Source organism: Wolffia australiana, chromosome 12 (assembly GCF_029677425.1).
Source record: "Wolffia australiana isolate 7733 chromosome 12, ASM2967742v1".
Classification (NCBI taxonomy): Eukaryota; Viridiplantae; Streptophyta; class Magnoliopsida; order Alismatales; family Araceae; genus Wolffia; species Wolffia australiana.
Window position 1 is genome coordinate 5081616 of NC_135846.1, and position 26724 is coordinate 5108339.

At 44.5% G+C, this 26724-nt stretch overlaps 1 protein-coding gene and 1 long non-coding RNA gene across 2 annotated transcripts; one reads left to right on the forward strand and one right to left on the reverse strand.

Annotated features, from left to right (window-relative positions):
- Nucleotides 1-865: 865 nt before the first annotated feature.
- Nucleotides 866-25444, forward strand: UCH3 (ubiquitin C-terminal hydrolase 3). The gene is made up of 9 exons (XM_078583618.1): nt 866-1020; nt 1149-1280; nt 1410-1451; nt 14663-14768; nt 18042-18100; nt 18213-18287; nt 24361-24409; nt 24504-24580; nt 25193-25444. The coding sequence occupies exons 1-9, from the start codon at nt 952-954 to the stop codon at nt 25277-25279; spliced, it is 696 nt and encodes a 231-aa protein (XP_078439744.1). The 5' UTR covers nt 866-951; the 3' UTR covers nt 25280-25444.
- Nucleotides 10171-10967, reverse strand: LOC144709985 (uncharacterized). The gene is made up of 2 exons (XR_013583180.1): nt 10762-10967; nt 10171-10462 (listed from the first exon to the last, which is right to left on the reverse strand). It is a non-coding gene; the product is annotated as an uncharacterized LOC144709985 (long non-coding RNA).
- Nucleotides 25445-26724: the final 1280 nt, after the last annotated feature.

A 26724-nucleotide genomic window follows, 5' to 3' on the forward strand; every position in this document is an offset into this window, starting at 1 on the left:
TGTATTTACATATCGTTCAATAAATAGAGCTAAAAATTTCTATTTTCTTCCATAAGGGATAAAGGGATTCCGAGTTTAACATCAAACACCGAATCCGGTTATCCCATATGGAAGAAATTGGAAATATTGAGCTGTGTATATTATACGAAATGGGTAAACAATCAGAAAGGTCTCCTAGTAATCTCTTGCCCACGTTAATCCCTTTAAACCGCTAAACACTTGTCGGTTAATAATATTTTTAAGTGTCCTTTCGATGTGCATATCGAAATCCGATATCCACACCAGATATCTGATGTCGTCATCCTCCCCCGTGAGATGGAGGTGGATGACAACATCGAGACGGATATCGGTATCTGATATTGTTAATGTAGCAACCGATATCCGGATATCGAAAAAAATGGATACCAGAAATTTCCTTTTCGGTATCTGATACAGCATCCATCCTGATACTGTCATTTGATACTAGTATCGTGACGGGCAAACCCTACCGTCCCGTCCGGAGGTCTCGACAAAAAAACTGTTCCATCCGCATCTTGCACTTATTCCGGACGTCAGACGTGATGATCTTCGTTGCGTCCCGTCCATGGTCCACATTCGGACTATCCGGATCAGACGGTTTTTTCATCTCAAGATGAAAAAATCGTGCCGTCCGCGAGGTTGGACGAAACCCAGGACGAAAATTCGTCCCGAAGCGAATGGACTGGACAGTCTTAGTCCACTCGGACGAAAAAATGGTCCCGTCCGGAGGTCTCAGACGGAAAAGCCGTCCCGTCCGAGTCCCTGCACTGATTCCGGACGTCGGACGGGACGAATTTCATCCCGTCCCGTCCATCAGTATAGTTGTGCCTATTTAATTTAACTTGCTCGGCGCTATATGATCGTTTGCGCTCTTGTCTACCTCCCTCGCCATTCCCCAAATTTCCTCGAAGATCGAAGCGTTGAGCAGAAGAAATGGCGTCTGAAACGAGCGGATGCAAGCGTTGGGTTCCTCTCGAAGCCAACCCCGAGGTCATGAATCAGGTATTTCTTTCTTCTCGTCGTCTCTTCGCCAGCTTGGTAGTTTTCGCACGAGTTCTATGTTGCAATCTCATGGGCAATCCGATCATTATCTTCTTGTTCATCGATTCATCGACGCCTATTTTGTGTAGTATCTTTGGGGATTGGGACTCCGGGAAGAGGAGGCGGAGCTTTGCGATGTGTATGGTCTTGATGACGAGCTTCTTGCCATGGTCCCTACGCCAGTCCTCGCCGTTGTCTTTCTGTTCCCTTGCGTTGATAAGGTGCGAAATTCCGCACTCTTATTGAAGACTTTTATCTTGCAGCGTTCTCCTGACGTTTTTTTTTCTTTTCGTCGCTTACATTCTCGAGATTAAAATGCTCATTAAGCTTCATCTCTGTTCATGATGCAGGTGGAAGCCGAGAGACTTGCAGAGGTCGAGGCGTCAAAAAAGGTATCTGTTCAAAGATAAATATTGCGAAGAATGAGAAAAAATTAGAAAAATAGAAAAAAATAGAAAAAAGCAGGAAAAACTATGGAAAAGTGTAGATTCCTGGAATACCCATTCATGTATTATTGCGAGGCATACATTGCTTATACAGGTTATTCAATTGAGGTAATATGATATACTGAGCAGCGTTCAGAGATTTGTAAATTTTTCATGATGGATGCAATTTTATCATGCATTTAATAAGTAAGTTTGACTTATGCCTCTTCTTTATGTTTGATTATAGCGACGCATAGTTAATTAATTGGGCGACTGAAGGTCTTAGTGGACCAGAAAACGTAAATCAAGTAAGAGAGTCTGTGTCATTTGTAGCATCTCGTAATAACTATTCCAATTGTACAAAAAAGACAGGACACAGAAGAAATTTTTGACAAAAAGACACATCTAGGAGGAAGAAACATGACGGAATATTCTAACGAGCTGGCTGAGGAATTTATTTTGCCATACGTTATTCTTTAATTCATCTCCCGTCCTTGTGCTTTGGCATTGTATCTTTCTCCCCAAAATGTTTGCTTTTGGGCCTTCCATGCTTTGCATCTCTGTGTCTATCCCACATTCAGTGCTCCGACATTTTGGGAAACCTCTTATTTGCAGGGAGGCTTTAGTAGTCAAACACGAGTCTATCTTCTTACCGTGCATGGTAGATCAGAAATATAAACTCTCATTTTTTGAATCCTGTTAAATCCTGGGAAGTCACATTCAAGTCCCGTGAGAGAAAGAGGCTCACACATGCTCCTGACTGTGAGGAGTTATTGTATAAGGAGGTGCCAGTTAGAGTTGATATGGGGCAGTCGTCAGAGTGGTACTGAAGGAAGGGGGGGAGGTTAAGGAAACCTGATGGGGCACCAGAGAGTCGGGAGAGTGGGGCATGGACCAGAGCCAACTCGGGATTGGTGGTCCTGTGTTTAGTGTGGATATGTTGGCGTTGTGACCGTCTTGTGTACTTCTCTGTTACTTCTGGGGATATTGATAAGATACCCCAAGTTCTCCTTGGGGGAGGTAGAGATAGAGGATCGAGGGCAGAGTAAGATTGTTTCCAGAAACTCCGAGGGATAGGGAGAGTGCTGGAAAGATCATTGGCAGTGGCATACATTTTCTGGGGAAGGAGATATGGAATCAACATGACTTTGACAACTTCTTTTCTGCCTTCCCAAGGGAGGGCGATATCTATATAAAGGAAAAACTGACCTAAAAGGCAAAAAGATTGAATGACAGAAATACCCCTAGTGGCGGAATGATATCAGACACATTCTAAGAGTTTTTCTTTGATTTTTTGGGTTTGTGACGAATCCGATTTAAACAAGGATGTTATCTTTTCATGTAAATATTACCTGTCTGTAATTAGTACACAGGGGAGGAACCGAGGATCCTCCACAGGTTTCATATCATATCGTGACTATTGTTCCCCTTTGAGGTGAAATTTTCCTGTTGGCTGCTACTTCAACAAAGACTAGTGACGAAGGTTGTTCAGAAGAGATGGCTCCCAAAAGCTTCGGTGAAGTGTGCTATGTGCACAAATGATGATAAGGATTGCCCACCTTTTCTTTGAATGCTCTTTTGCCCGAGAGGTGTGGACCCATCAGCCAATCGCGGGAGTGGATGCACACAAGGGGCGAGAGGGTCATGTTCGACCCTTCGCAATGCTCTGGGCACTGTGGCTGCACAGGAGCGAACTCATCTTTAATGAACGGGAAGCATTGATGGATGTTGTGATACAAGCAGCTGCGGATTTTTCCGCTGCATGGTTTAAAAGCCCGGGGCCAAGGCTTAACTATCATATCTTTTTATCTCATTGGGATGGTCACCAACTTTGTGTGATCTCCCCTATCTTTTTTTTCAGAAAAAAAGTGGGATGGTCATGCGCCGATTAGCTTGAGATCAAGAGTGATCTCCAGATACTTTCCTGATAAACCCAGGGCCTTGGCAAATCCTGAACCTGTTTGGAAGTGTCACCAGCTTCAGCTTCAGCTGTTGGCGTGTCTAGAGGTGGATCTCCCAGTAGCAAGGAAAGAACGTGCTAGGGTTGGGAGAGAAAAAGACTGAATCAATTTCTTTCAAAGAGTCTGCCCCATTCTTGTGGGGCTACAATCTGGGCCCTAAACTCATTGGGCCTGATAATGAAATAGAAATCGAGCCCCTTATAATAACGGGATTATTAGAAAAAGGATTTTTTTTTTGAAGAAAATAGGGCAGACCACCCGAAACCAGTGGCCCACCTGATGCTACTAAAAAAAATAAAGTCACATACACATCATTTACAGTTATGACGCACATCCTGCTTTTATCCCCCTACCCACCAAAAAGATATTAGTGCCTCAATGTCAAATATGACACTCTCGACTGAAGCCTTTCCTCCCTTGAACACCACTTCGTTTCGGTGCAACCATACCGCCCACAGTATTGCGAGAATTCTCCCCCACTCCATTCTGCTCCGGTATCCACCCGTCGTGACTGATGCCCAAAAATCATCGTCTGAGGAGATATTCAGCCCTTGAATTTGTTGCGAGGCCCATACTCCTTGAGCGAGGTGACATGTGAAGAAAAGGTGTGAGCAGTCTTCCTCGCCCCGAGCGCACAAGGGGCAGTCGACGGGCTCTGCTGGTGCCCACCTCCGCCGATAGACCCGGGTGACGAGTTTCCGTCTCTTCAACAACCAGCCAAAAATTCTCACTTTGAGAGGAATCTTTAGTTTCAGCATTATGTGGCATGTCTGCCTGACTTCTGGGTCATCTCTCGCCACCCTTCGAATCTTCAAGTATGCATCCTTCATCGAGAAAGGTGGCCCCGTCATACCCATCTGTCTCGATAATCTTCTTGATGAGCTGAGAGGTAGAAGGATTTCCTGCATTCCCAACAACACCTTGTTAGAAGTAGGGGGGGGGAACATTCGCTGACTGTGGCTGTTGGGTTCCTTGTTAGAGCTAATAGTCTAGGAAACTTCAAATTCAAGGGACCTTGTTTTGACAAGTTATCATGCCAGAGCCAAAAGCCTTCCCCATCTCCCAGTTTGGGGTCAAATAACTCACGGATGTGAGGGATAATTTGCCGTAGGCTGCGCCAAAGGGGACTCCCCCCTACTTCTCATCCATCGCCTTTCCCACTCCATATCTCAGCCATATATGTCTCTTAGGACATTGAAAACCAGACCCTCCGCTGGTGTCATAACTCGTTCAACCCATTTAGCCATCAATGCCGAATTCAAGGAGTCCAAGTGGAGAACCCCCAACCCTCCTTGTTTCACAGGTCTACAGACCACATCCCACGCTACTAGGGGTACCCCCCTAGGATCCCCCTCTCCCCCACCTCCCCAAAAGAACCGCCTCATTAGTCCCTCTTGCCGCTTTGTCACAACTGCGTGTGCTTTATATACCAATAGGTAGAATATAGGGATCGCTGAGTGCACCGACCTCAAAAGTACTAGGCGACTCCCTCGTGATAACACCTTGTTCTTCCAGCCCTCCAACCTGCGCTCCACCTTGTCAATCACTGGCTGCCTGTCTGCGGCTAGGATGCGTCTCCCTGTCAGTGGAAGACCCAAATACTTCATTGGAAGCGAACCTCGGGGTGTACCTAGGGCATTAGCGCATTGGATCTCCTCCTCCAACGACAGGCCGAATCCCACAAAGGCCGACTTTTATCTGTTGAGATGTAGCCTCGAGAAATCAGCAAATAGTTCTAACATGGATGATATGATATGAGCTTCTGCTGCAGCTCCTTCCATGAAGAATGTTGTATCATCCGCATATTGGAGTAGTGGAATACCCCTGGGGTAGCTCGCCGTGTGAAAGCCGCGCAGTAGGCTGTGTTCGCAAGCCTTAAGGGTACATGTGGTCAATGTGTCTACTGCAAGGACAAACAGTTATGGGGCTTGTGGGCAACCTTGTCTGACTCCTCTCTGTGGGTGGATCCATCCTCCTTCTGCTCGGCCATTGACCAAGACTGAGAAAGAGTGGGACGTAACACATCGCCGCACCCAGGCCACCCAGTCCTCGGGAGATCTTCGCTTTCACATGACAGACCATAGAAATCTCCAATCGAGTGAATCATAGGCTTTTGCAAAATCCACCTTCCAAATAAAGCCCTTCATCCCGTTTCTTTTCCGAGCTGAAATGATCTCCGCCGCCACAACCGCACTGTCTTGCAATTGTCTTCCCGGAATGAAGGCCGATTGGAAGGGTCCGATTAGGCACCCAATCACCCCCCTCAACCGGTTAGCCAACACCTTGGCGATGATGAGATAGATAGAATTCGACAGAACAATGGGTCTGAAATCACCCACGTTCACCGCTCCTGAGCACTTGGGCAACAGAAATAGATGTGACCGATTCAGTCTTTCCATGCCAAAGTTACCCATCCGGAACTCGTCTAATTTATCCATCACGTCTGAGCCTACAACATCCCAGAATTCGCTAAAGAAGAAGACTCGGAGTCCATCAGGACCCCGGGCTCCTTCTGCATTCAAACCTTGGATCGCGTTCCGTACCTCTTCCACGAAAAATGGTTTTACTAGCTCATCCTATTGTGCTTGTGATAACCGAGATACACTTCTACCTTTCCATCTCCACTGGTTGCGAGCCCCGCTTAGTGACTGTTCTGAAGTGATCTGCTAGTGCTTCTCCCACCCCTTGTGTCCCCACGACTTCACGGTTCCCCACTTTCACTCGTGGTATATGATTCGACCTTCGCCTTCCATTCGCCACCATATAGAAGAACCGTGTATTGGTGTCTCCCTCCTTCAGCCAAAGTTGCTGCGACCGCTGCCTGCAATCCATTTCGAGCTTCTTATCCTCTTCATCCACCACCTCTCTGCATGTTTTTTTTCCTTCAGTTCAGAGTCTACCAGGCATCTTGTGTCTTCGATGGAGTCCAACTGTTGGACCCGTGAAAGGGCTTCGTCTCTTTGCTGGCGTCTTCCCCTCGTTTTTTTTTTAACCCCGATAAGGGTGTCTTAGACCTGCCAAATAATAATGGTATCCCATTTTGCCGGTCCCATTTCGCTTTTTGATCTGCTGTCGGCAATTAAGCGCACCTGACTGTTTTGCCAGGACATCACCCAAGTCTTCTTACCATCTGCCTTCGTTAAAGCCAGTTTCCCCATTCAGTAAATGTTAGTTTAGGAGAAATAGAGAGATGTTGAGGAGAGGAGAAGCTCCAGCCAAGGGCGGCGCCTGAGACACAGTCTTGTAGACTAAAAAGAACAAAAACAAAGAAGCTGTATTTGACGGCTAGGGCTTGGGGCCTTTTAAGAGGCCCCATTACAAGGTCCCACGTGTGAGTCACTTAAAGGCTCACACGTGGGATTTTACTTAAGTGAAAGTCGAATAAAAGGAAAGAACTCCCACGTGGGCCACTTATAGAACGTGGCCCACTCACAATGGAGAAAGAAATAAAGTGAAAAAAGAGAAAGAGAAAGAGAGAGAGAGAGAGAGAGAGAGAGAGAGAGAGAGAGAGAGAGAGAGAGAGAGAGAGGGAGAGAGAGGGAGAGAGAGAGAGAGAGAGAGAGAGAGAGAGAGAGAGAGAGAGAGAGAGAGAGAGAGAGAGAGAGAGAGAGAGAGAGAGAGAGAGAGAGAGAGAGAGAGAGAGAGAGAGAGAGAGAGAGAGAGAGAGAGAGAGAGAGAGAGAGAGAGAGAGAGAGAGAGAGAGAGAGAGAGAGAGAGAGAGAGAGAGAGAGAGAGAGAGAGAGAGAGAGAGAGAGAGAGAGAGAGAGAGAGAGAGAGAGAGAGAGAGAGAGAGAGAGAGAGAGAGAGAGAGAGAGAGAGAGAGAGAGAGAGAGAGAGAGAGAGAGAGAGAGAGAGAGAGAGAGAGAGAGAGAGAGAGAGAGAGAGAGAGAGAGAGAGAGAGAGAGAGAGAGAGAGAGAGAGAGAGAGAGAGAGAGAGAGAGAGAGAGAGAGAGAGAGAGAGAGAGAGAGAGAGAGAGAGAGAGAGAGAGAGAGAGAGAGAGAGAGAGAGAGAGAGAGAGGGAGAGAGAGGGAGAGAGAGAGACTCGATTCAACACCCCCCCGCAAGCTAGGTGTGGATGTTGACCATGCCTAGCTTGGACACTAACTGTTGAAATCTCGGACCAGGCAGAGGCTTGGTGAAGATGTCGGCTTTTTGGTTGACGGATGGAATGTACTCTGGTCGAATGATTCCCCGATCAATGTTCTCCGAAAGATAATGCCGATTAATGGCCATATGCTTGGTCCTGTCATGTTGAACAGGATTTCTGGCAATTGCAAGGGCAGACTGATTGTCACAGTAGAGTTTGATTCCTTCACCATCATATAATCCAATATCCTCCAACAAATGCTTCAACCAGCGACATTCTGAGACACCCCGCTTAAGTGCTCGAAGTTCAGCTTCCGCACTAGACAGAGAGACTTCCTTCTGCTTCTTACTCCTCCAAGTGACCAAACTACCACCCAAGAGTGTACAATAACCGGATGTAGAGCGACGATCAATCACCGACCCGGCCCAATCAGAGTCAGTATAGGCTTCCAACGTCAGACCTCCTTCACGAGTGAATAGAAGTCCTTGTCCAACAGTGAATTTCAAATATGCCAGAATCCTGTAAGCTGCTCGCAAATGAATTTCATATGGCTCACTCATGAACTGACTCAATAGGCTGACAGCATACGAGATATCTGGTCTTGTATGGTTGAGGTAAATCAGTTTCCCAATCAACCTTTGATAAAGATGTTTGTCTACCGCTCCATCATCTCCTTTTCCAATCTTTACATTAATATCAAGGGGGGTTGTCGCTGGCTTACACCCCAATTGCCCAGTTTCCTGCAGTAGATCCAACGTATACTTATGTTGGCTGAGAGAAATACCTTCGTTGGAGTATGCAACCTCAATACCCAAAAAATACTTCAATGGTCCAAGTTCCTTCATATCAAATTGTTTGGACAGTGCCTTGGTCAACCGATCAATTTCTTCTATATCTCCACCAGTAACAAGTATATCGTCCACATAGACTAGTAGAACAGTAACTGCTCCACCTGCTCCTTCTTGATAAAGAGAGCATGATCTCCTCTAGCTTGGTAGTAATTCAATTCTACCATGGCCTTGGTGAAGGCCCAAACCATGCCCTCGGTGATTGTTTCAACCCATACAGAGCCTTCTTCAGTCGACATACTTGATTTGGTTTTTCTGTCAATCGATATCCCGGGAAGCTGCATATAGACTTCTTCCTCCAACTCTCCATGGAGAAATGCGTTCTTCACATCAAACTGAAAATTTCCCAATCACACTTAGCTGCAAGTGCAATCAAGACTCGGACGGTGTTAAACTTTGCTACTGGCGCGAATGTCTCACCATAATCAATTCCCTCTGTTTGTGTGTAACCCTTGCCACTAGTCTGGCCTTGAGCCTTTCCAACGTTCTATCTGCCAGAAATTTGGGTGTGAACACCCATCGACATCCCACTGCCTTCTTTCCTTGGGCAGGAAGTAATCTCCCAAGTGTCATTCTTCATGAGAGCATACATTTCATCATCCATAGCTGCTTTCCAACCCGGATCTCGGAGGGCATCCTCGACTCTGTCTGGAACAACAATTTCACCCAGCAGAGTGAGAAAACTCCGATACTGACTGCTCAGTCTTTCATATTTCACGTAAGGGCTGATCGGCATTTCGCCTTAGCTCGGCACGACCTTACTCCCTTCCTCAATGCTATAGGCCAACCTGAGTCATCATCCGGTGCTTCTACATTCGTATCTGCAACTGCATCTTCTAGTGAGTGTTCCGGAACTTCTTGGGTCAATTCTTCCTCAGGATTAATTTGATTGTCCATAGCTCCCGCTGGTTCACCCTGCTCATCCGAAGGCTGAATCAATTCATCTTCGGCCTCATCAACTATCTGCCCGCTTGTGTTGACCTCGATCTCCCCAGCTGGAGTGTCAGTAGAACAATGGGTTTGATCAGGAGTCAAATGACGTAGAAATTCAAATACGTGTGAGCCTTGTTCAGTCTGGGTTGTCGCAGACACATTGTCAGCAGTGGAGTACAGTTCTGTCTCGTTAAACACCACATCTGCCGACACAAAGAATCTTCTTGAAGGAGGGTGAAAGCACCTATATCCCTTTTGAGTCCCAGAGTATCCAACAAATATGCAACGGATTGCTCGTGGGTCAAGTTTGCCTAAATTCTGATGCACATACACCACACATCCGAATACTCGAGCAGGAAGTCCAGAGAACAGACGAACTTTGGAAAAGATTCTCGTAGTCCATCCAGGGACTGTTAAGATCAATGACTTTCATAGGAATTCTGTTTATCAGATAGGCTGCTGTCTGTACCGCCTCTCCCCAGTATTTCTTGGACAACTTTGCTTGAAATAATAGTGACCTGGCAGTGGCCAATGTGTAACCCAAACGCCTCTCAGCTAGCCCATTTTGCTGAGGGGTGTTGACACATGACGTCTCATGTATAATCCCGTGGCTGATAAAGTACGACTTAACTTCGCATTGAGGAACTCAGTTCCATTATCAGATCGAAACGCTTGATCTTCTTCCCAAACTGATTCTGAATTAAACTGCAGAATTCGATAATTACTGTTGGCACTTCTGCTTTAGATTTCAGCAAGCATAGCCACATCGCCCGACTGCAGTCGCCAACAAACACAATGAAATAACGGCTGCCCGTTAAACTCTCCACTGGGCAGGGCCCCCAAACATCACTGTGTATACAATCAAACGGGGAAGAGCAGCGATCATCCATAAATTTAAAAGTAGTTCTTCGAAGTTTGGCCATACAACAGGCCTCACAAAACAATTTTTCAGCTAAAATCCCATTAAACATAGAGGGATAACAAGTCTTAAGTAAGTCAAAAGGAGGGTGTCCCATCCGTTGATGTAGACGGATCACCCTTTCCTCCTTGGTGATCGTATGTTGTGACACCATGCACTGTCGAGGCAAGCCATCAAGGATGAGTAAGCCACCTTCCCTCCTAAAGGACGAAATCTTCCTCCCGGAGACCTTGTCATACAAAAAACAGTCATCACTGTCCAGAATAAATTGGCAACCCAAATCATCAACTACTTTTTGTATAGATATCAAGTTTGTCCTTAGGCCCTCTACATGTAAGACTTCTTTGAGGAGCCCAAGGGGGGAAACCCGAATCTTTCCAACTCCCTTTACTGACAGATAACCATCTCCAGCTGTTTGGACTCTATGTGTCACTTCAGCAGGGCTATACTCGGTGAATTGCGACGCATCTGGGGACATATGATCTGTTGCCCCAGTATCGGCAATCCAATCATGGGGAGAGGAATTACCTGACTTTGCCAATGACGTAGAGCTGAGTTTTTCTTGCACTTCTTCAACTGCTTGACTCGTCCCGGCTGCTCCAGAGTTTTGTGGTTGGGAAGTAGATACATAAGCCTTCTTCCCTGCGTTCTGATTCTTCCATGCTAGCTTCCAACAATTCTCTTTAGTATGTCGACGCCTTTTGCAGTAGGCGCAGAACAGTGCATCACGACTGTCTTCCCTTCTGGTGAAGCAGTCGAGTTAGGTGGTGGACGAGTGGGCCAGCTCGTATTTGGAGCCGCTTTAGCCTCTGGCTTCCTTGATAAAAATGCAGCGGAATTTTGAGTCTGAGGATCAGAGGCAACACGCAGTCGACTCTCTGCCTGTCTGATTGCTCCAATAGCTTCTTCCAGACTAGGCAATTTTTCTCTGTGCAGGAGCTGGCTCCTCACAGATTCATACGTGGGATTGAGACCCATCAGAAAAGTAAATAATCTCTGCTTCAAAATATACTGCCGCTCCACTGACTGTGGGTTGTGAGTGGGCCACAAGTAGTCAATTTCTCTCCAGACTGCTTTCAGTTTTGAGGAGTACTGAAGTACATTGTCCGTCCTTGACGTGCTTGAGTCGCCTGGACATTTAACTCGTAAATCCTCCAGTCATGACTCTGTTCTTCACTGTATTTCTGAATATCATCCCACATTTCTTTTACTGTATCACAGTAGAGGAAATCTCGCCGCATCTCTGGTGTCATCGATCTGAGCATCCAGCTGAGGATCAGAGATTCCTCAGCCCTCCATTTTTTGTACTCTGGATCCGATGCAGCTCTTGGATCATCTGTCAAGTGGTCTCCCAGCTGGCATCCATACAGAGTGAGAGTGACCATCTTGGACCACTCAAACATATTTCCCCCATCAAACTTGACTTCTGGTGGGGGAAAAATAAAGTTAGGACGACCAGCATCTTGAACTTGAGGAGAGTCAGACTCTCCTTGTCTAACTCCACTCAGTCCTTCATCAACAGTAGCCAAAATTTCATCGCCATTGTTTGGCATTGCAGACAGAGCTTGAAGAAATCTGAGACGAGCTAACAGCAACAGGGAACACCTCCAACAACGACTTGATCTGCTCCAGTAGATGAGCCCTTCAAGGATCAGAGATGCTCTGATACCATGTTAGTTTAGGAGAAATAGAGAGATGTTGAGGAGAGGAGAAGCTCCAGCCAAGGGCGGCGCCTGAGACACAGTCTTGTAGACTAAAAAGAACAAAAACAAAGAAGAAGAATTTGACGGCTAGGGCTTGGGGCCTTTTAAGAGGCCCCATTACAAGGTCCCACGTGTGAGTCACTTAAAGGCTCACACGTGGGATTTTACTTAAGTGAAAGTCGAATAAAAGGAAAGAACTCCCACGTGGGCCACTTATAGAACGTGGCCCACTCACAATGGAGAAAGAAATAAAGTGAAAAAAGAGAAAGAGAAAGAGAGAGAGAGAGAGAGAGAGAGTGAGAGAGAGAGAGAGAGAGGGAGAGAGAGAGACTCGATTCAACAGTAAACCACGCCCTTGAACCGGCGAAGATCTTTATTAGTTATCTGCCATATCCTCTTCCGTCTTGGGCTTCTGTCATCCTGAACCTTGTCCATAGTGGCCGATGTCAGCGGTATGGCTGATGATGCGCTCTCCCTCTGCATCTTGTTGCCGCTCTCTACTCCTTGTACACCTTCCTCCATGGTTGGTCGCACCGACAGGGGTCTTGTGGGGGAGCCCCTGAATTCGCAAGGTGCTGTTGGGGGAGTCTTGTGGCTTATTCTGGCTTTGAAGGTTTTCGTGTGTCCATGTGACCAGGCTGATTCTGGTAACGACTCCCTTTCTATCACTTCAACGTCTAGTAACACCATGTTTGGGTCCCCGAATTCCAACCCTGTCGAGATGATACTCTTAAGCCATCCGAATGAGGAGACCAATTTTGTCAGCGTCGATTTATTGCGATGCACCAACGGAACCCGTGCATCTCCACCACGATCCCCATTTTTTTAACTCCCTCAGCTCCATCGGTGAGGAGTATCCGCCGCCATCTCACCTCCGTGGTGTCGGTGATCTGTTGCTTCCAGCCGCATACCGCCACATAAGCAGCCATCAGTACCCCTCGAAGAAACAAGGTGTTGGTATCTGTAGAACAGCAGAATTTGGAGGAGAGAGAAAGTCTAGAGACAGAAAGTAGAGAGAGAAAGAGAGTGCACAAGGGTTGGGGCTGAAAAGGTGACTTTTACTGCACTGAAGTTCCCCTTTTATACAAATAAATCCAGGGTCTAAAAGACCCTTTCACAAGTAGTTAGGAGGCTTACTTGTAAAACAAGTAAAGGATTACTTGTTTTACAAGTAAGCTCCAACGGCTACCTTTTTGAAAAGGAGCCGTTGGAGGGCCTGTCCAACAGCTATTTTAAATAGCCGTTGGACTCTGGGCCTGTCTAGGACAGGCCCAGACCATATCAGGCCCACTAAGGGCCTGATATCTCCGCCCCTAGTGGGCCTTCACTAAGGGACCCTTTATGGGCCCTTAGTGGGAGAGTAATGGTCCTTAAGGGACCATTACAGGGCTGCTAATGGGCCTTCCAGTGGTCCATTAGCAGTCTTCTAGAGGTGTTAGCAGTTTCATTATCAGCCTAGAGTTAGTTTATTACATTTACATGGCCTTAGGCTCATAGTTAGTACAACATAACTCAACAGTATCTATCCGTCGTATCTCCACCTGCACCAGCTTCGGGAATTTATGCCATAAGCCAGCCCATACAACCTCGGTCTCTGGACTATCTCCGAAAGCATCGGCCACCAGTCATTTTTGGAGAATGTTGGTGTCCTCATCCTCCCCTTCAGTAGATATTTGGATATTTTGTTGTCCTTGGCTTTGAATCGGGTGTCCTGTCTGCTCCTGAATTCTGTTATTTTCTCCTCTTCCTTGCCTACACTCGGACTGGCGGTGTCCTGTCCTTCAGCACCTCCGGCAGATCACTGGATCTCGACAGTCACGTGCGTGGTGGCCTGGCGCTAAACATCTGAAACAACTGTTTTTCTCTCTGAGGAGTCTTTGCTGTATAGGAATATAACAGATAGGAGATAGACTGGGGAGGATCTTCGGTGACAGAAAGGGTCTAGAAGAGAGGTAGAAAGGAAAATAGAAGATACCAGATGATAACAGGGATAAATCGACGGCTGTGTCGTCGCTGGAAGGATCTTCTAGCTAATTCCGCCTTGACCCTTGTCTGCACTCCTTAAGCGTGGGCTGCCCGTTTATAAAGGAAACTGGGAAATACCTGAAAAACCCCTGATAGGCATTGGGGAGATGAACAGAACCACTCTAGATCATAATGTACTTCTTCATTCCTCTGCACAGGTGGAGTCATCCTCTGGTTCTTGGATAAGACAATCTCCTGCAATCTCGGTACCCAACATCTATGATCCGTCCTTCACAAGAACCTCTCAAGCATTCCTTCTGACTGACAAAGCTTACTTCCACCAGAAGAGGCCATCCTTTCATTGTCAGTTGCCACCCCATTTGTATATCATCAAGTCCCTTCTCTCCTGCCAATTAGGGTTTCCGTGGCCCAACTGTTATGTCCCGGTCCGCATGGCCTATCTGAATCTTGGTCCCTGTCCTTTCTTTTATATCTTATGCTTCTCCGGCCCGATAGATCCGCGCTCAGTTCTCAATACTAGCGAAAATGCTTTGGCCAATGCATCCAAGTCTTTTGGTCTAAGGGTGTTCCTTTTTTCTAGAAAATGCGAGTGATTATGATGTACTCAGTTATGATGATTTCGCTTCTGTCAATTAATACTTTCACCTTTTGCTCTTAATTTTAATAATGAGATGAACGTTCTTTGTTTAATTTTGTCACGTTCTTGTGTTTTGATTGTTCTACGTATCCATTCTTTTCAGAAACCTAGTGAAAAAGTATATTTTTTGAAACAAACTGTCAGTAATGCTTGTGGAACGATTGGGCTACTTCATGCTGTTGGAAATGCAACTTCACAACTAAAAATTGGTAAATATTTCCTTATCTTGTTTCCTCTGAGGAATAAAATTATGTGATCTTTTCACTCTTTTCATTTTTTTACGTCTCTTATTCTAGGTCCATTATGAGTTACCCATAATGTGCCTAACTCTTGTAACTGGTATTTACACCAGACCCTTATTCGAGATAAGTGAGGTTGTTTTTCCTTCCAAACCTCAGAAGTTCTCAAGAGCAGCTGCCAAAGCTAACATTAGCAGCTAAAGCTAACAGTTTTAATAAAAACATATATTGTTTTGAAACCTAGGGCAGGTATCCCAGCAACATTGGTCACCTTCCAAACTTCATACAGGTGCTATTGTGCACTATAGTACATTTATGCTGGTAAGAAGAATGTGGATCATGTTCATCTATTATGACACAACATTGTACTGTTGCAGTAAGGGCACATTATAATTGCTTAGTTCTACTCTGGTGCAGTAAAATTAAGTTAGTAGTGGGTGTTGATGTATCGTTTTGCATATTAGATATTTCCTTCTACTGTAGAAACAAATTACCTTCTACTTTTGTCAATGGCCTGGCCTATCTTCTCTCCAGCTGGCGGCGAACTTGGCAGGAGCTAGGATTTAGAGAGGTAGAGTCTAGAGAAGACAACATCTTACATACTTCCATTGTTCTCCCCATACTTATGGGGTTACAAGTGGGCCCGAATATTATTGGGCTCATTGGATTACAACTGAATAGAAACACAAAACAAGAAGAAAAATACAAAAGGAAACAAAAAAAGGAAAGACACGAAACACAAAACAAGAAAAATACAAAATGGGAAACATCTCCAACTGACACCCCCCTTAAGCTGGTGAATAAATACTTCTGATTCCCAGCTTGCTCAACGGTCAATCAAAGAGGGATCAAGCCAATCCTTTGGTGAGAATATCAGTGACCGTGGTGAGGATCCTTTGGTTATTTGCCAATTTTACATACTTTATCTGCATGTGCCCATTGTCAATCTTCTCGCTGGTCCAGTGCTTTTTCAGCTCAACATGCTTCATTCTGTCATGTCAGGATCATGAGCAACATTGATTGCTGCTTTACTGTCACAATACATAAATTTCAGATTGTTCTGGCTCAATCCAAGCTCTGTAAGGATACTTCTTTTCCACATGGTTTCACTGATGCCGTTGACAAGAGCCCTGTATTCAGCTTCAGCATTAGCTAATGTGATTGCCGGTTATTTCTTACTCCTCCATGGAATCACATTTCCTCCAAGGAATTAGTGATAGCCGGTGGTAGACTGTCTATCTACTACTGAACCTCCAAAGTGTGCATCGGAATTTCACAATTAGTGCCATCCTGTCGACAGAAGAGAATACCATGACCTGCTGAACCTTTCAAATATGCCAACATACGATATGCTGCTTGCAAATGGGATTGTCTGAGACTAGCCATGAATTGACTCAGCAATCCAACTGCAAGGGATATATCAGGTTGGGTATGGTTCAAGTAGATAAATTTCCCAATCAACCTCTGGTATTGTCCTTTTGTCCACTTGTGCTTCTTCATCACAAAGTCTTGGCTTTGTATTTGATTCAATAGGCATAGGGGATGGTTTGCGCCCACCATCTTTGTTTCTTCCATGAGATCAAGAATATATTTATGTTGTGAGATGAACATCCCAGGGAAGAGTAAGCTACGTAAATAACCAGGAAATACCTAAGTCTTCCAGGTGAATTAATCTCAAATGTCTCAGACAATTTAGCCCTTAAAGTTTACTTTCCGACCTCATCATCACATGTAATAATAATGTCATCTGCAAATACCACCAAAACTGAGACCTTGCCTGAGTGGGAGTGTTTCACAAAGAGTCTATGGTCACCATTACTGTGGAAGTAGCCCATATTTTTCATACTGCATGAGAACTTCCCAAACCATACTCTTGGGGTATGCTTAAGTCCATCGAGAGATATTCTTCAGTTTACTGACTTTCTCTCCTGCCTCCCCATAATACCCAGGCGGCAGCTCCATATAGATTTTTTTTGCTTAGATCTCTGTGGTGGGAGGCGTTCTTCTCATCATACTGTGACAGAGCTCTACCTAGACTTGCTGCCAGAGAAATAAGGATTCCGCTCTATATTAAGTTTTGCAACAGGTACGAAGGTTTCCCCATAATCAATCCCATAGGATTGTGTGCAGCAGCCTTTGGCGACTAGTCTGGCCTTGTACCGCTTCAGGCTACCGTCTGCTACCTTTCACTGGGTGTTTACACTGCAGAGCTAGGACAACCTTCCACGTTTCATTTTTTTTTTAATGCCTCCATTTCCTCATCCGAAGCCTTCTTCCAATTCACATCCTAAAATTCAGAATGTTTTTTGGTATAGAAACTGAATTGAATGCTGCAAGATGGTTCAATTACCTGGTCCCACTTGATAATACCCCACCGCATTGGAGTGTGGGTCTCTGATACCCTGGGTGCACTGTCTCCTGCCCTTCTTTCGGGCAATTGCCTGCCCAATACCATCATCTTCATCAACTATTTATGATCGAGGCTCATCTTTATTTGGCGTTTCCATGACATTCTCACCCTCTTCAGTTGCATCTTCTTCATCTGGAGCAATGACACTGGTTGGTAGTGGCCGATCAACATTCATTGGTGTCTCCCAGTTTCCACGTTCAGAATCAAACAATCCTCCAGGAGAAGCTCCTTCTCGACCTCGGGGCGGTTCTTCCTCCAGGCAATCTCCTCCCTCCAGATCAGCAGGCGAAATTCCCCTCCTGCTGCTCCAGCCTCCTCGACCTCTAACCGTCGAGCCTTGATTTCAAGAAAATGATATCTGACATACCTGAATGAGTCGCCCTTATTTATAGGGATGAGTTGCCACCTTTCCCGCCTTAGTTAACTTGTCTGGTCAACAGTCCGTTGACCAGATCTGTATCTTCTCCTCTGGTATTTCTTGGAATAAAGTCTATCAGAAGGCCAGTGTTGCTGGACGCGGTACTACATCCTACTGGTCCAGTAGGAAGTGAATGATGGAAAAAAAGCCAGGATGGCTCCTCCTGTATATGCCACGATCATATTTATTATTATTAATTTTGGGTTGATCACTGATTTCGGATGATCTTCCCTCTTTTTCTTCAAAAAAATATTAGTGAGTTGCGCATATTTTGATTGAAGATCTTGCGGAAAATATTTCTGAATTCTGTTTGTAAGATGTTTTTACACATTTTTTACAGGAAACACTAACTGGCTATTATTGGATATTATTTCAGTCCATTTTGTAACATCCTCTTAATGATTTTGATGTTTAGCAAAAGGATCGTTCTTTGATAAATTCTTCAGCTCAACTGCAAATATGGACCCATTTGAGGTAGTTTTCTTTGATGCTTATTTTTGTTCTTCTTGCAACTTATGTTGTTTTATTATTCTCTGCTTTGGTCCTTTTGCGGTATTTTTACTACCTATGAATTCTTGTCATGCAGCGTGCACATTTCCTAGAAAATGACATCCAAATGGAAGAGGCTCACTCTAGAGCAGCTGCAGCGGGTGACACTGAGGTAATTATCTCAAACTCAAGGTGACAGGCAATGAGGCGTATGGATGATTCCTGAGAGAAGTTTTTTTTGAAAGATATTCCTGAGAGATTTTGTTTATCTGTTGCCTTTTAAGAATGTCATTTGATTTACGATAAGTTACCAAGCTGCAGAGTATTAAGAGTAATATTATGATTTTCTGTTTTCTTTCTCTGGGGCAAAGGTTTTGCCATATGGGTACATTTTAAAATTAGATTTCTTCTGGTGCAAAAATGATATTTGATACGATCCCGACGTATCTAGGCCTTTTTCATCATTTAGCCCAATAGGGGCACTTAGGTCATTTGGTCCTTTTGTAATCCCTTTAAATAGATCAGCCTTCCCTTGAGGAGGGTAGCCAAGAAGTATCACAAAGATGTGTCTGGCTCCCTCCAGCGACGTCCATACTGCCGGACCCCTCTTATAGGCGACGTCCATTCCGCCTGCCCATCATCCTGCCGTAGTCCATCCCGGCACGCTGTCGACCATCCCGGCGTCTTTTTCCTCCCTTCTCGTCTTCTCCCCGATACGAACCGGCAGGTTCGTATCAATATTGTAATTACCCCATTAGTATTTATGTAATCATTCGAGTCCAATATGAATATGGGTTACAATTGGGCCCCATTATGTTATGTAGGTCCTAGGCCCATCATGAGTGTCCTTATAACTGACAATAAGGTAATGCCTGTTTAGCTTGGCACTAATACGCTCTTTCCCAAGAGTACAAGGCCTTTTCTGCCAAGTTAGGCAACCGGGCGACTTTTCAATACTGAAAAGATGCATGGTTGCCACGGGGCAGCTTGAGCGTGATCTTCCCTCGATTGTGTGCACTTGTACACGATCACAATGCCCAAATTCGAGACTGTTGGGATGGAACTTGGAAGCCGATTATCCAGGGGGTCTTACCAGCGTGTTCTTGAGATCATGGACATGCAACAGTCTCTCATCCGGCTACGACCAAAAGAAGGAGAAGGAGACAGCTGGACATGGACAAATGGCTGCTTCTCGATCCAGAAGGCTTATGAGAAGATTCGGGAGGGGCAAGAGGAAGACACGTCAGTAATCAGGGCGTGCAGATTCATATGGAGACAGAAAGTCCCACTGAAGGTGAGGTTTTTTGGATGGTTGCTGGCAAGGAGAAGATTAATGGCAAGAGTCTTCCACAGAAGGTTATATCCCGATACATCGTTACAATGCACGCTATGCTTGAATGGCGAAGAAGACTGCAACCATCTCTTCTTTGAGTGCTCCTTTGCTCGTACGGTCTGGGCCAGCCAGATAGTTTCAAGGATAAAGGTGTCATCAGAAAGGGCGTTCTGGGAATCGGTACAGAATTATAAAGGGAGGAAACAGGGAAGGTGGTCGAGCCTTCACGGTTCTATGGGCCATCTGGTTGCACATAAACCAGGTGCTGTTCAGGGGGAGAACGGCCTCTACAAATGGAGCTATACAAGACGCGGAAGGTTTTAAGGCCCCATGGCTCTGGAGAGCGACAAGAGGGAGACTTTGATTGATCGGACTGTAAAGGATGGGACTGTGAGGTCATGATGGGAGGTTCACCGATTAGTCGGGTGTTCATCCCTTTATTATTATTATTTTTTAAAACTAATATGCTCTTTCGAGAATGAATCAGTGACACACCAGTCAGAGGCAACGATAAACGGTGGCAATGCAGGAGTACCTATAAATAAAAGGGTGAGGGGAAGAATTGTTTTTTTGAAATATATAAGGGGTGAACGCCTGATGAATCGGTGAGCCCCCGATCAGGACCTTACAGTCCCTTCACCATCAATCCGATCATATTTAAACCCTCCCCTCTCCGCCTATTGTCCTCTGGAGCCATGTCGCCTTTGATCCCTCTGCTTTATGTATGAGTCAATCTGTAGGAGCGGCTCTTCCCCTGAATAGCACCTCTTTTCAATGCAACTAGATGGACCACAACACCGCCAATGTTCGGCCTCCTTCATTTCCTCTGCCTGTGAAGTTCTGGATTGAGTCCCAGAAAGTCTCTTCAGATGGATGTTACCTGGCTGGCTCAAATCGTGCGAGAAATTGATCACTCAAAGAAGAAATGATTGCAGTCTTCTTCCCCATTAGAGCATAGCAGGCATTGTGACAATGTGTCCGAATATAGCATTTTGCAAAAGACTCTTGTCATTAGTCTTCTTTGTCGTAGCAGCCGACCAAAGATCCTCACCTTCAGCGGGACTTGTTGTCGCCATATTAATCTGCATGCTCGGATTAGGGACCTGTCATCCTCTCGCTCTCCCAGATCCTCGTGTAGGCCTTCTGGATAGAGAAGGGGCCATTTATCCATATCCAACCATCCCGCTCTCCGTCATTCGGTCTTAACTGAAATAGGGATTGCAGCATGTCCATGAGTTTAGGCACCCTGTATGATCAGGAGCCACGCTCCATCCCAACAGTCTCAAACATGGGCATTTTGATTCTGCGCAAGCGTGCACAGACAAGGGAGGGTCTCCTCAAGATGCTTTGTGCCGACCATGCATCCCTCCAGTATTGAAATGTCGCCCCATTGCCTAGTTTGGCAGAAAAGAATCCTCATACTTGTGGGAAGGTCTGTCTAAGCCTTTGCCAGCATGGGGATGCCCCATGATACAGATCTGCTTTTCTATCCCAATTCAGTCCCCAGCCATAAATGTCTTGCAGTAATTTGATGACAAGATCGTCCCGTGGATTCATAATCCTCTCCACCCATTTAGATAATAATGCCGTATTCATACTCTGCAAGGGAGAGGGAAGATGCAGGTACAGATCCTTTTCAAGAAGAGGGTTTCTGTTCTAGACAGCTGAGGCTGGTTAGTGGAAGATTCCTGCATCCAGAGGACGGGAAGGAGTGATTGTCCGACTTGTATGGTCCTCCATTCTTGTTTCTTCTAATCTCCTTCCATTCTATCACACAACTACTGTTTGTGACAACTGAGGCTGGTTCGTGGAAGATTCCTGCAACCAGAAGAGGGGAAGGACTGATGGTCCGACTTGTATGGTGCACCATTCTTGTTTCTTCTAATCTCCTTCCATTCTATCACACAACTACAGTTGATACTCAGTTCTTCCTCTCGGATTTGAAGGGTATTGAGCCACTGTCAGACATTGTTCTTTTCCTTTCTTTATAATCTGGACTTGAACGTTATGGTTGGGATAAAATCCAGCCCAAGGTTTTCCAAGACAATATCAAGGAGGTCTCATACACTCACCCTCTTCCTGTTGTGTGGATATTTCATATTGCGAGATGCCCCTAGTTAGAGTTACGAGCTATCTGGAGAGGAATGGAATTATGACTCTGTGGAGTACTCCATTTTATCATTTAGACGGTCTATCTGCTGCAATGTGCTCAGTTCGGCCATCTTGTCTTGGGTTATGAAGAATGTCGAGGCTTCTTCATCCAACATACTCGACTTCCAGAAAATACAGGGAGTATCCTAGAGGTAAATCCATAAATTTCTTAGCTTGTAGATATCCATGCTGAACAGCATTCTTGGCATCACATTGATCAAGTGCTAATAGAGTTCCAGTGAGTGCTAATAGAGGTCCTGTCAAAGGGGACTCAAAATAGGGTATCAAACTCTAATTTAGATTTTCTTGGGATCGGTGAGGTGGGGTTGGACTTTCATTGTAACCATAAGGGTATAAATACCCATTGATGAAAGTACAATGTGTTCTTGTATCCGAGGCTGTATCTGGTTTCTTGGTAAGATCTCTGTATCCAGTGATCGTAAATTGTTTTCCTCTTCTCTACCTAGCATCTATCACAGTTCTTCCTTGTATCTTTTTCTACATTCTTTATATGAATTCATCCGCATTGCAATATATTCCTTTGGGAATCTGTATCGCAGTCGACAGATGCATGGTACTCAGTGCTTCTACTGGTGCAAAAATTTCCGTGCTACCAATTACTCAGGATTGAGTACGATAAGTCCCGTTGGGAAGTCTTCTAAAAAAGACGGCAGCTGTTGTTGAAGAGAGCGCGTGTCTCAGAATGAAGCATTTGCAAGTGAAATAAATAGAAATAATAAGGCAGAATAAGACATCATGTAGCACATTTGGAGCAATTGTGAGAGGATCAGAATAGCCGAATAGACGAGTAATCTGGGTGGTTACAGACTTGGAGAGTCGCGGAAGCGTGAGGCGACTTGGCTGCTGAGGCAAAGGGTAGGGTTATCATCACTGATCTTTGTGATCATCAGGATGATGTCTCTAGTTCTTCTATTGTCATGTGATTTTCTTTTGAAATGCACCATAAACTAATGACAAGGCTTATTCGGTATTCTAAAAATATTTTATCATTCTTTTCGTACTAATTTTTTGTGCATTATCGAAGTTTCCTTCGTTACATGCCAAACCTTAATACCTGGATCATTAATTTCCAATTCAGCTCTATTTCGATGTTGATTTGTCAGTTCGCTCACATTTGCAATTTGGCTCCATCGACCAAGATACTTTCTACATGACTATTTGAGTATCCATTATTATTATTATTTTTTGAACTATAACAAGGGATGAACACCCGATGAATCGGTGAACTTCCCATTTGAACCATAAAGGCCCTATACCATCCTTTCAGTCATCTTCAATATCTCCCTGCACCTCACGTCGCTTGGGAGGACCATGCTGCCATAATTCCTTCTGCTTCATGTATTGCTCCATCTGTAGAAGCCCTTCTTCCTCGGAACAACACCTCGTTTCTATGTAACCAGATGGCCCACAACACCGCTAGAGCTCAGCCGCCGTCCTTGTTTCCTCTACCCGCGAAATTGTATGCCAAGTCCCAAAAAGCCAATTCAGATGTCACCTTCAACCATAAAAGTGGCTGGCTGGTCCAAACCGTGCAAGCAAAGGAACATTCAAAGAGAAGATGATTGCAATCTTCCTCCCCATTCATACATAGCACGCATTGTGACGAAGTATCTGGGTGTAGCCTTTTGTGAAAGCCTATTGTCATTAATTTTTTCCTTGCTAGCAGCCGTCCAAAAAATCTCGCCTTCAATGGGACTCTTTGGCGCCATATGAACCTGCATGCATTGACTAATGCCCTGTCTTCCTCTTTCCCCTGTCGGATCATTGTATAAGCCTTCTGAACCGAGAAGGGGCCATTTGTCCACTCCCACCTGTCCTTTTCTCCATCCTCTGGTCGTAACTGTTGTAGGGATTGCTGCATATCTATGAGCTCGGACACACGCTGGTCAGATAAGGCCCCATGTATGATCGGGTTCCACGCGCCCTCCCAGCAGTTACACACATGGGCATCTTGCTCCTGGGCAAGAGCATACAGTCGGGGGAATATCTCACTAAAAATACCCCATGGCGACCATGCATCTCTCCAATATCGGAATGCCGTCCCATCGCCGAACTTGGCCGAGAAAAAACTTTGTACTCTTGGAAAAACCTGCCTCAGCCCGTGCCAGCACGGGGATGCTCCATGATATGGGTCTGCCATTCTGTCCCAATTCAGTCCGCTACCATAGATGCCATGCAATAAATTGATGACCAGATCCTCTCATGGATTCATTATTCTCTCCACCCATTTAGTTCGAAAGGCCATGTTCATACTCTGCATGTGTAGGACCCCCAGACCGCCTCTCTTTACGGGATGACATACTGTATCCCATGCCACCATCGCAAGGGCCCCCCTTTGTTCTGGCCCGGATCCTCCCCATAGGAAGTGCCTCATCATGCCTTCTATTCGCTTCAAACTAAATGAGGGGATCTCATGATGCCATCATTTGAGGGGATCGCTTCTATTCGTCATCATGCCATCATTTGAGTATCCATTATAACTGAGGGGATCTCATGAATTTATCACCACAATACTAAAAAAGCGATTACAATAATGACAAGATAGGGGAATAGCTAAGATGCTTGACGATAATCTCTCCTGTATTTTCTTTGTGCGCAAGTATCTATTAGCTCTGGTCTTTTTAGTCCTATAGCAGATGTTTGCTATTTATGCTAGAAATTTGCCTTTGGAGGTAAACTAGTACTCGATCAAATGTTATTTATCTTCTGCTTTTCATGGGCTGTTCTGTCTCCTTGTCAGGCTTCTGTGGATGTTCGCGAGCATTTTATCTGCTTTACTTGTGTCTCCGGTAAGTATTGCGTGGTTTTCTTCACCGCTATCATCTGATTTATTTTATTTAAATAAATATTCGTCTGGACATTTTCTGAGGAGAAAACATATAGATGAGCTTTATGAACTTGATGGAATGAAGACCCAACCACTGTCACATGGTCCATCCTCACCTGAGAAACTATTGCAGGTAACTTCTATGATATGTTCATTCTGTATTCTTTTTGTCCGCTGACATGTTTTTCCTGCCCTAAAGTTCCATGAAGAGCATCAAACTTTTTGTTTGGGTGTTTTGATATCATATCAGTTGTATATCCGTTCTCATTTTTTTCTAAGATTCAACCAAGATCTTCAAGAACATAATTACAGGGTACCCATATACTTTTCAAATAAATTAGAGGGTACCCAGATTCAAATAACCTGATGTAGAACCTTCTTTGAAGGGAAGAGAGAGAAAGATAGAACAACAGAAAGAGAAAGTATGTGGTTATCAGAGAAACAGTGGCAGCTACAGACCCTGATCTTTTGCCGAATCAGCCACTTTTCACTGTCTCCTGCTTCCTTCATCATCCTCTTTGCCGAGACGTCTAAATATCTACATCTGCTTACCTTCCTTAAAGGGAGGCCACTGATATAAGACACAAACACCCCTAACCTGGGCTGGGGATCATATATTTATTATGATCTCTTTTTTGTCCCGTTATCTATGTTTTCCAGCTTCTCGATTTCTATTTAGAGCCTCAGTATTTGGTTTTGGTTGATTTCTATCGTATCATTTGCCCATTCACTCTTTTATGTCCAGGATTCAGCAAATGTCATCAAGAACATTATAAGAAGGTACCCGGATTCGAATAACTTTAACGTCATGGCACTCACAAAGAAGGAATGACCCTGTAAAGATGTTACACAAGGGAAGCATAAGTTGATGGTTAATCCCATGTTACTTTCCTGGTGTTTTGTTCTCAACTTAAGCCTCTGCCTTTTGTTTCCCCTAAAAACAATCAGATGCTTACTTTTCACAAAAGAAGTAACAGTTTTTGCCAGAGCCATAAAACTCCCAATGGGTTGCTGGTTTCTTCCCCTATGGAAAGAATTTTTTAATTCCTAGCTAAATATTCTGCTCTTTTTTTCAACAAGTAGAGTTTTCGTGCGGTAATATGCATGGAACTTGTAATACAATCCTACTGTACCTAGGGTATATTCAGAACTTTAGCCAATTAGGGACATTTTAGTCGCTCCATCTTAGGATAATTTCTTTAAATTGATGTAGCTCAGAATTTACTGAAGATAGCTCGGCTCAGTCTCTCAACTCGTTTCGTATCTAAAGCCAAGGGGCCTCGGTTTGCAAATGTGCGAAATGTTAAACCGACATTAAAACATTGAACTCGATTTATATAGCATCAGGAAGATAAAGGCACCATCATTTACTCTGAATTTGTGTTAAATTTTTGAAAGTTACTGTGTTTATGATTTTACTTAAAAGCTGAAACAATATCTTATATATATAGATTTCAAAGAATGTTTTTTATATTTTAAAAGATAGAAAAATTATTACACGTCACATTACAAATGAACTATTGAAATACTCTATACACTACCAAGAGAATGTGTACACTCTTGTTTCTTAAGATATCTCCTTGGGACTTCTCTCCATCTTGTAAACCCACTTAAGGCCATATGGTTGGTTAACAAGCTCCCAAGTTTAATTCTTTACAATTGCTTTCATCTCTTTTAGCAAAGCCTGGCTTCATTCACCTTCTTTGTGTGCTTTTTCCAAAATTATTTGGGTTACCTTCAAGTAGCATCAACTCTTGTGGATTCAGATGGACCTCCTTTGAGTCCTTGTAAACTCTGTCCAAGCCTCTGAATCTCATAGGAGAAGTGGTTGTTGATGGTAGAAATGATTCTGCTTGTTTCACTTCTGTAGTGGCCTCATTAGCTTTGTCTTCTTGAGCACCAAGGTCAGAAAATATTTGTTTCTAGAGTCTTTCATTGCCGTCTACTATCAGTTCAGGAAATAAAGGAACTTCAAGTGTACCTTTAATCCATTGGTCCTCTTCTTCAAAGATCATGTCTCTGCTCATGTGATCTTTCTTCTCAACTGAGTCGTAACATCTATAAACCTTTGAAGCACTTTCTTTACCCCACAAGTATTGTAGGTTTACTTCTGTCAGTTAGCTTCTTCAGATTTCTTCCAGTTGTCTTGAATTGAACAATGGAACTAAAATACTTTGAGACGATTGACATTCCATTCCTTCCCCATCTAGACTTCAGAAGTAGTGTGACCAGAAAAACTCTTCATCAGAAATCAGTTACATGTATAAACAGATGATT

Bases quoted from the DNA above. Each gene is read 5' to 3' on its own strand.
- UCH3 (XM_078583618.1), top strand. From the start codon at position 952: ATGGCGTCTGAAACGAGCGGATGCAAGCGTTGGGTTCCTCTCGAAGCC. The intron at 1,452-14,662 runs GTATCTGTTCAA...CATTCTTTTCAG, and splicing joins AGGTCGAGGCGTCAAAAAAG to AAACCTAGTGAAAAAGTATA. The intron at 24,581-25,192 runs GTAACTTCTATG...TTTTATGTCCAG, and splicing joins CACCTGAGAAACTATTGCAG to GATTCAGCAAATGTCATCAA.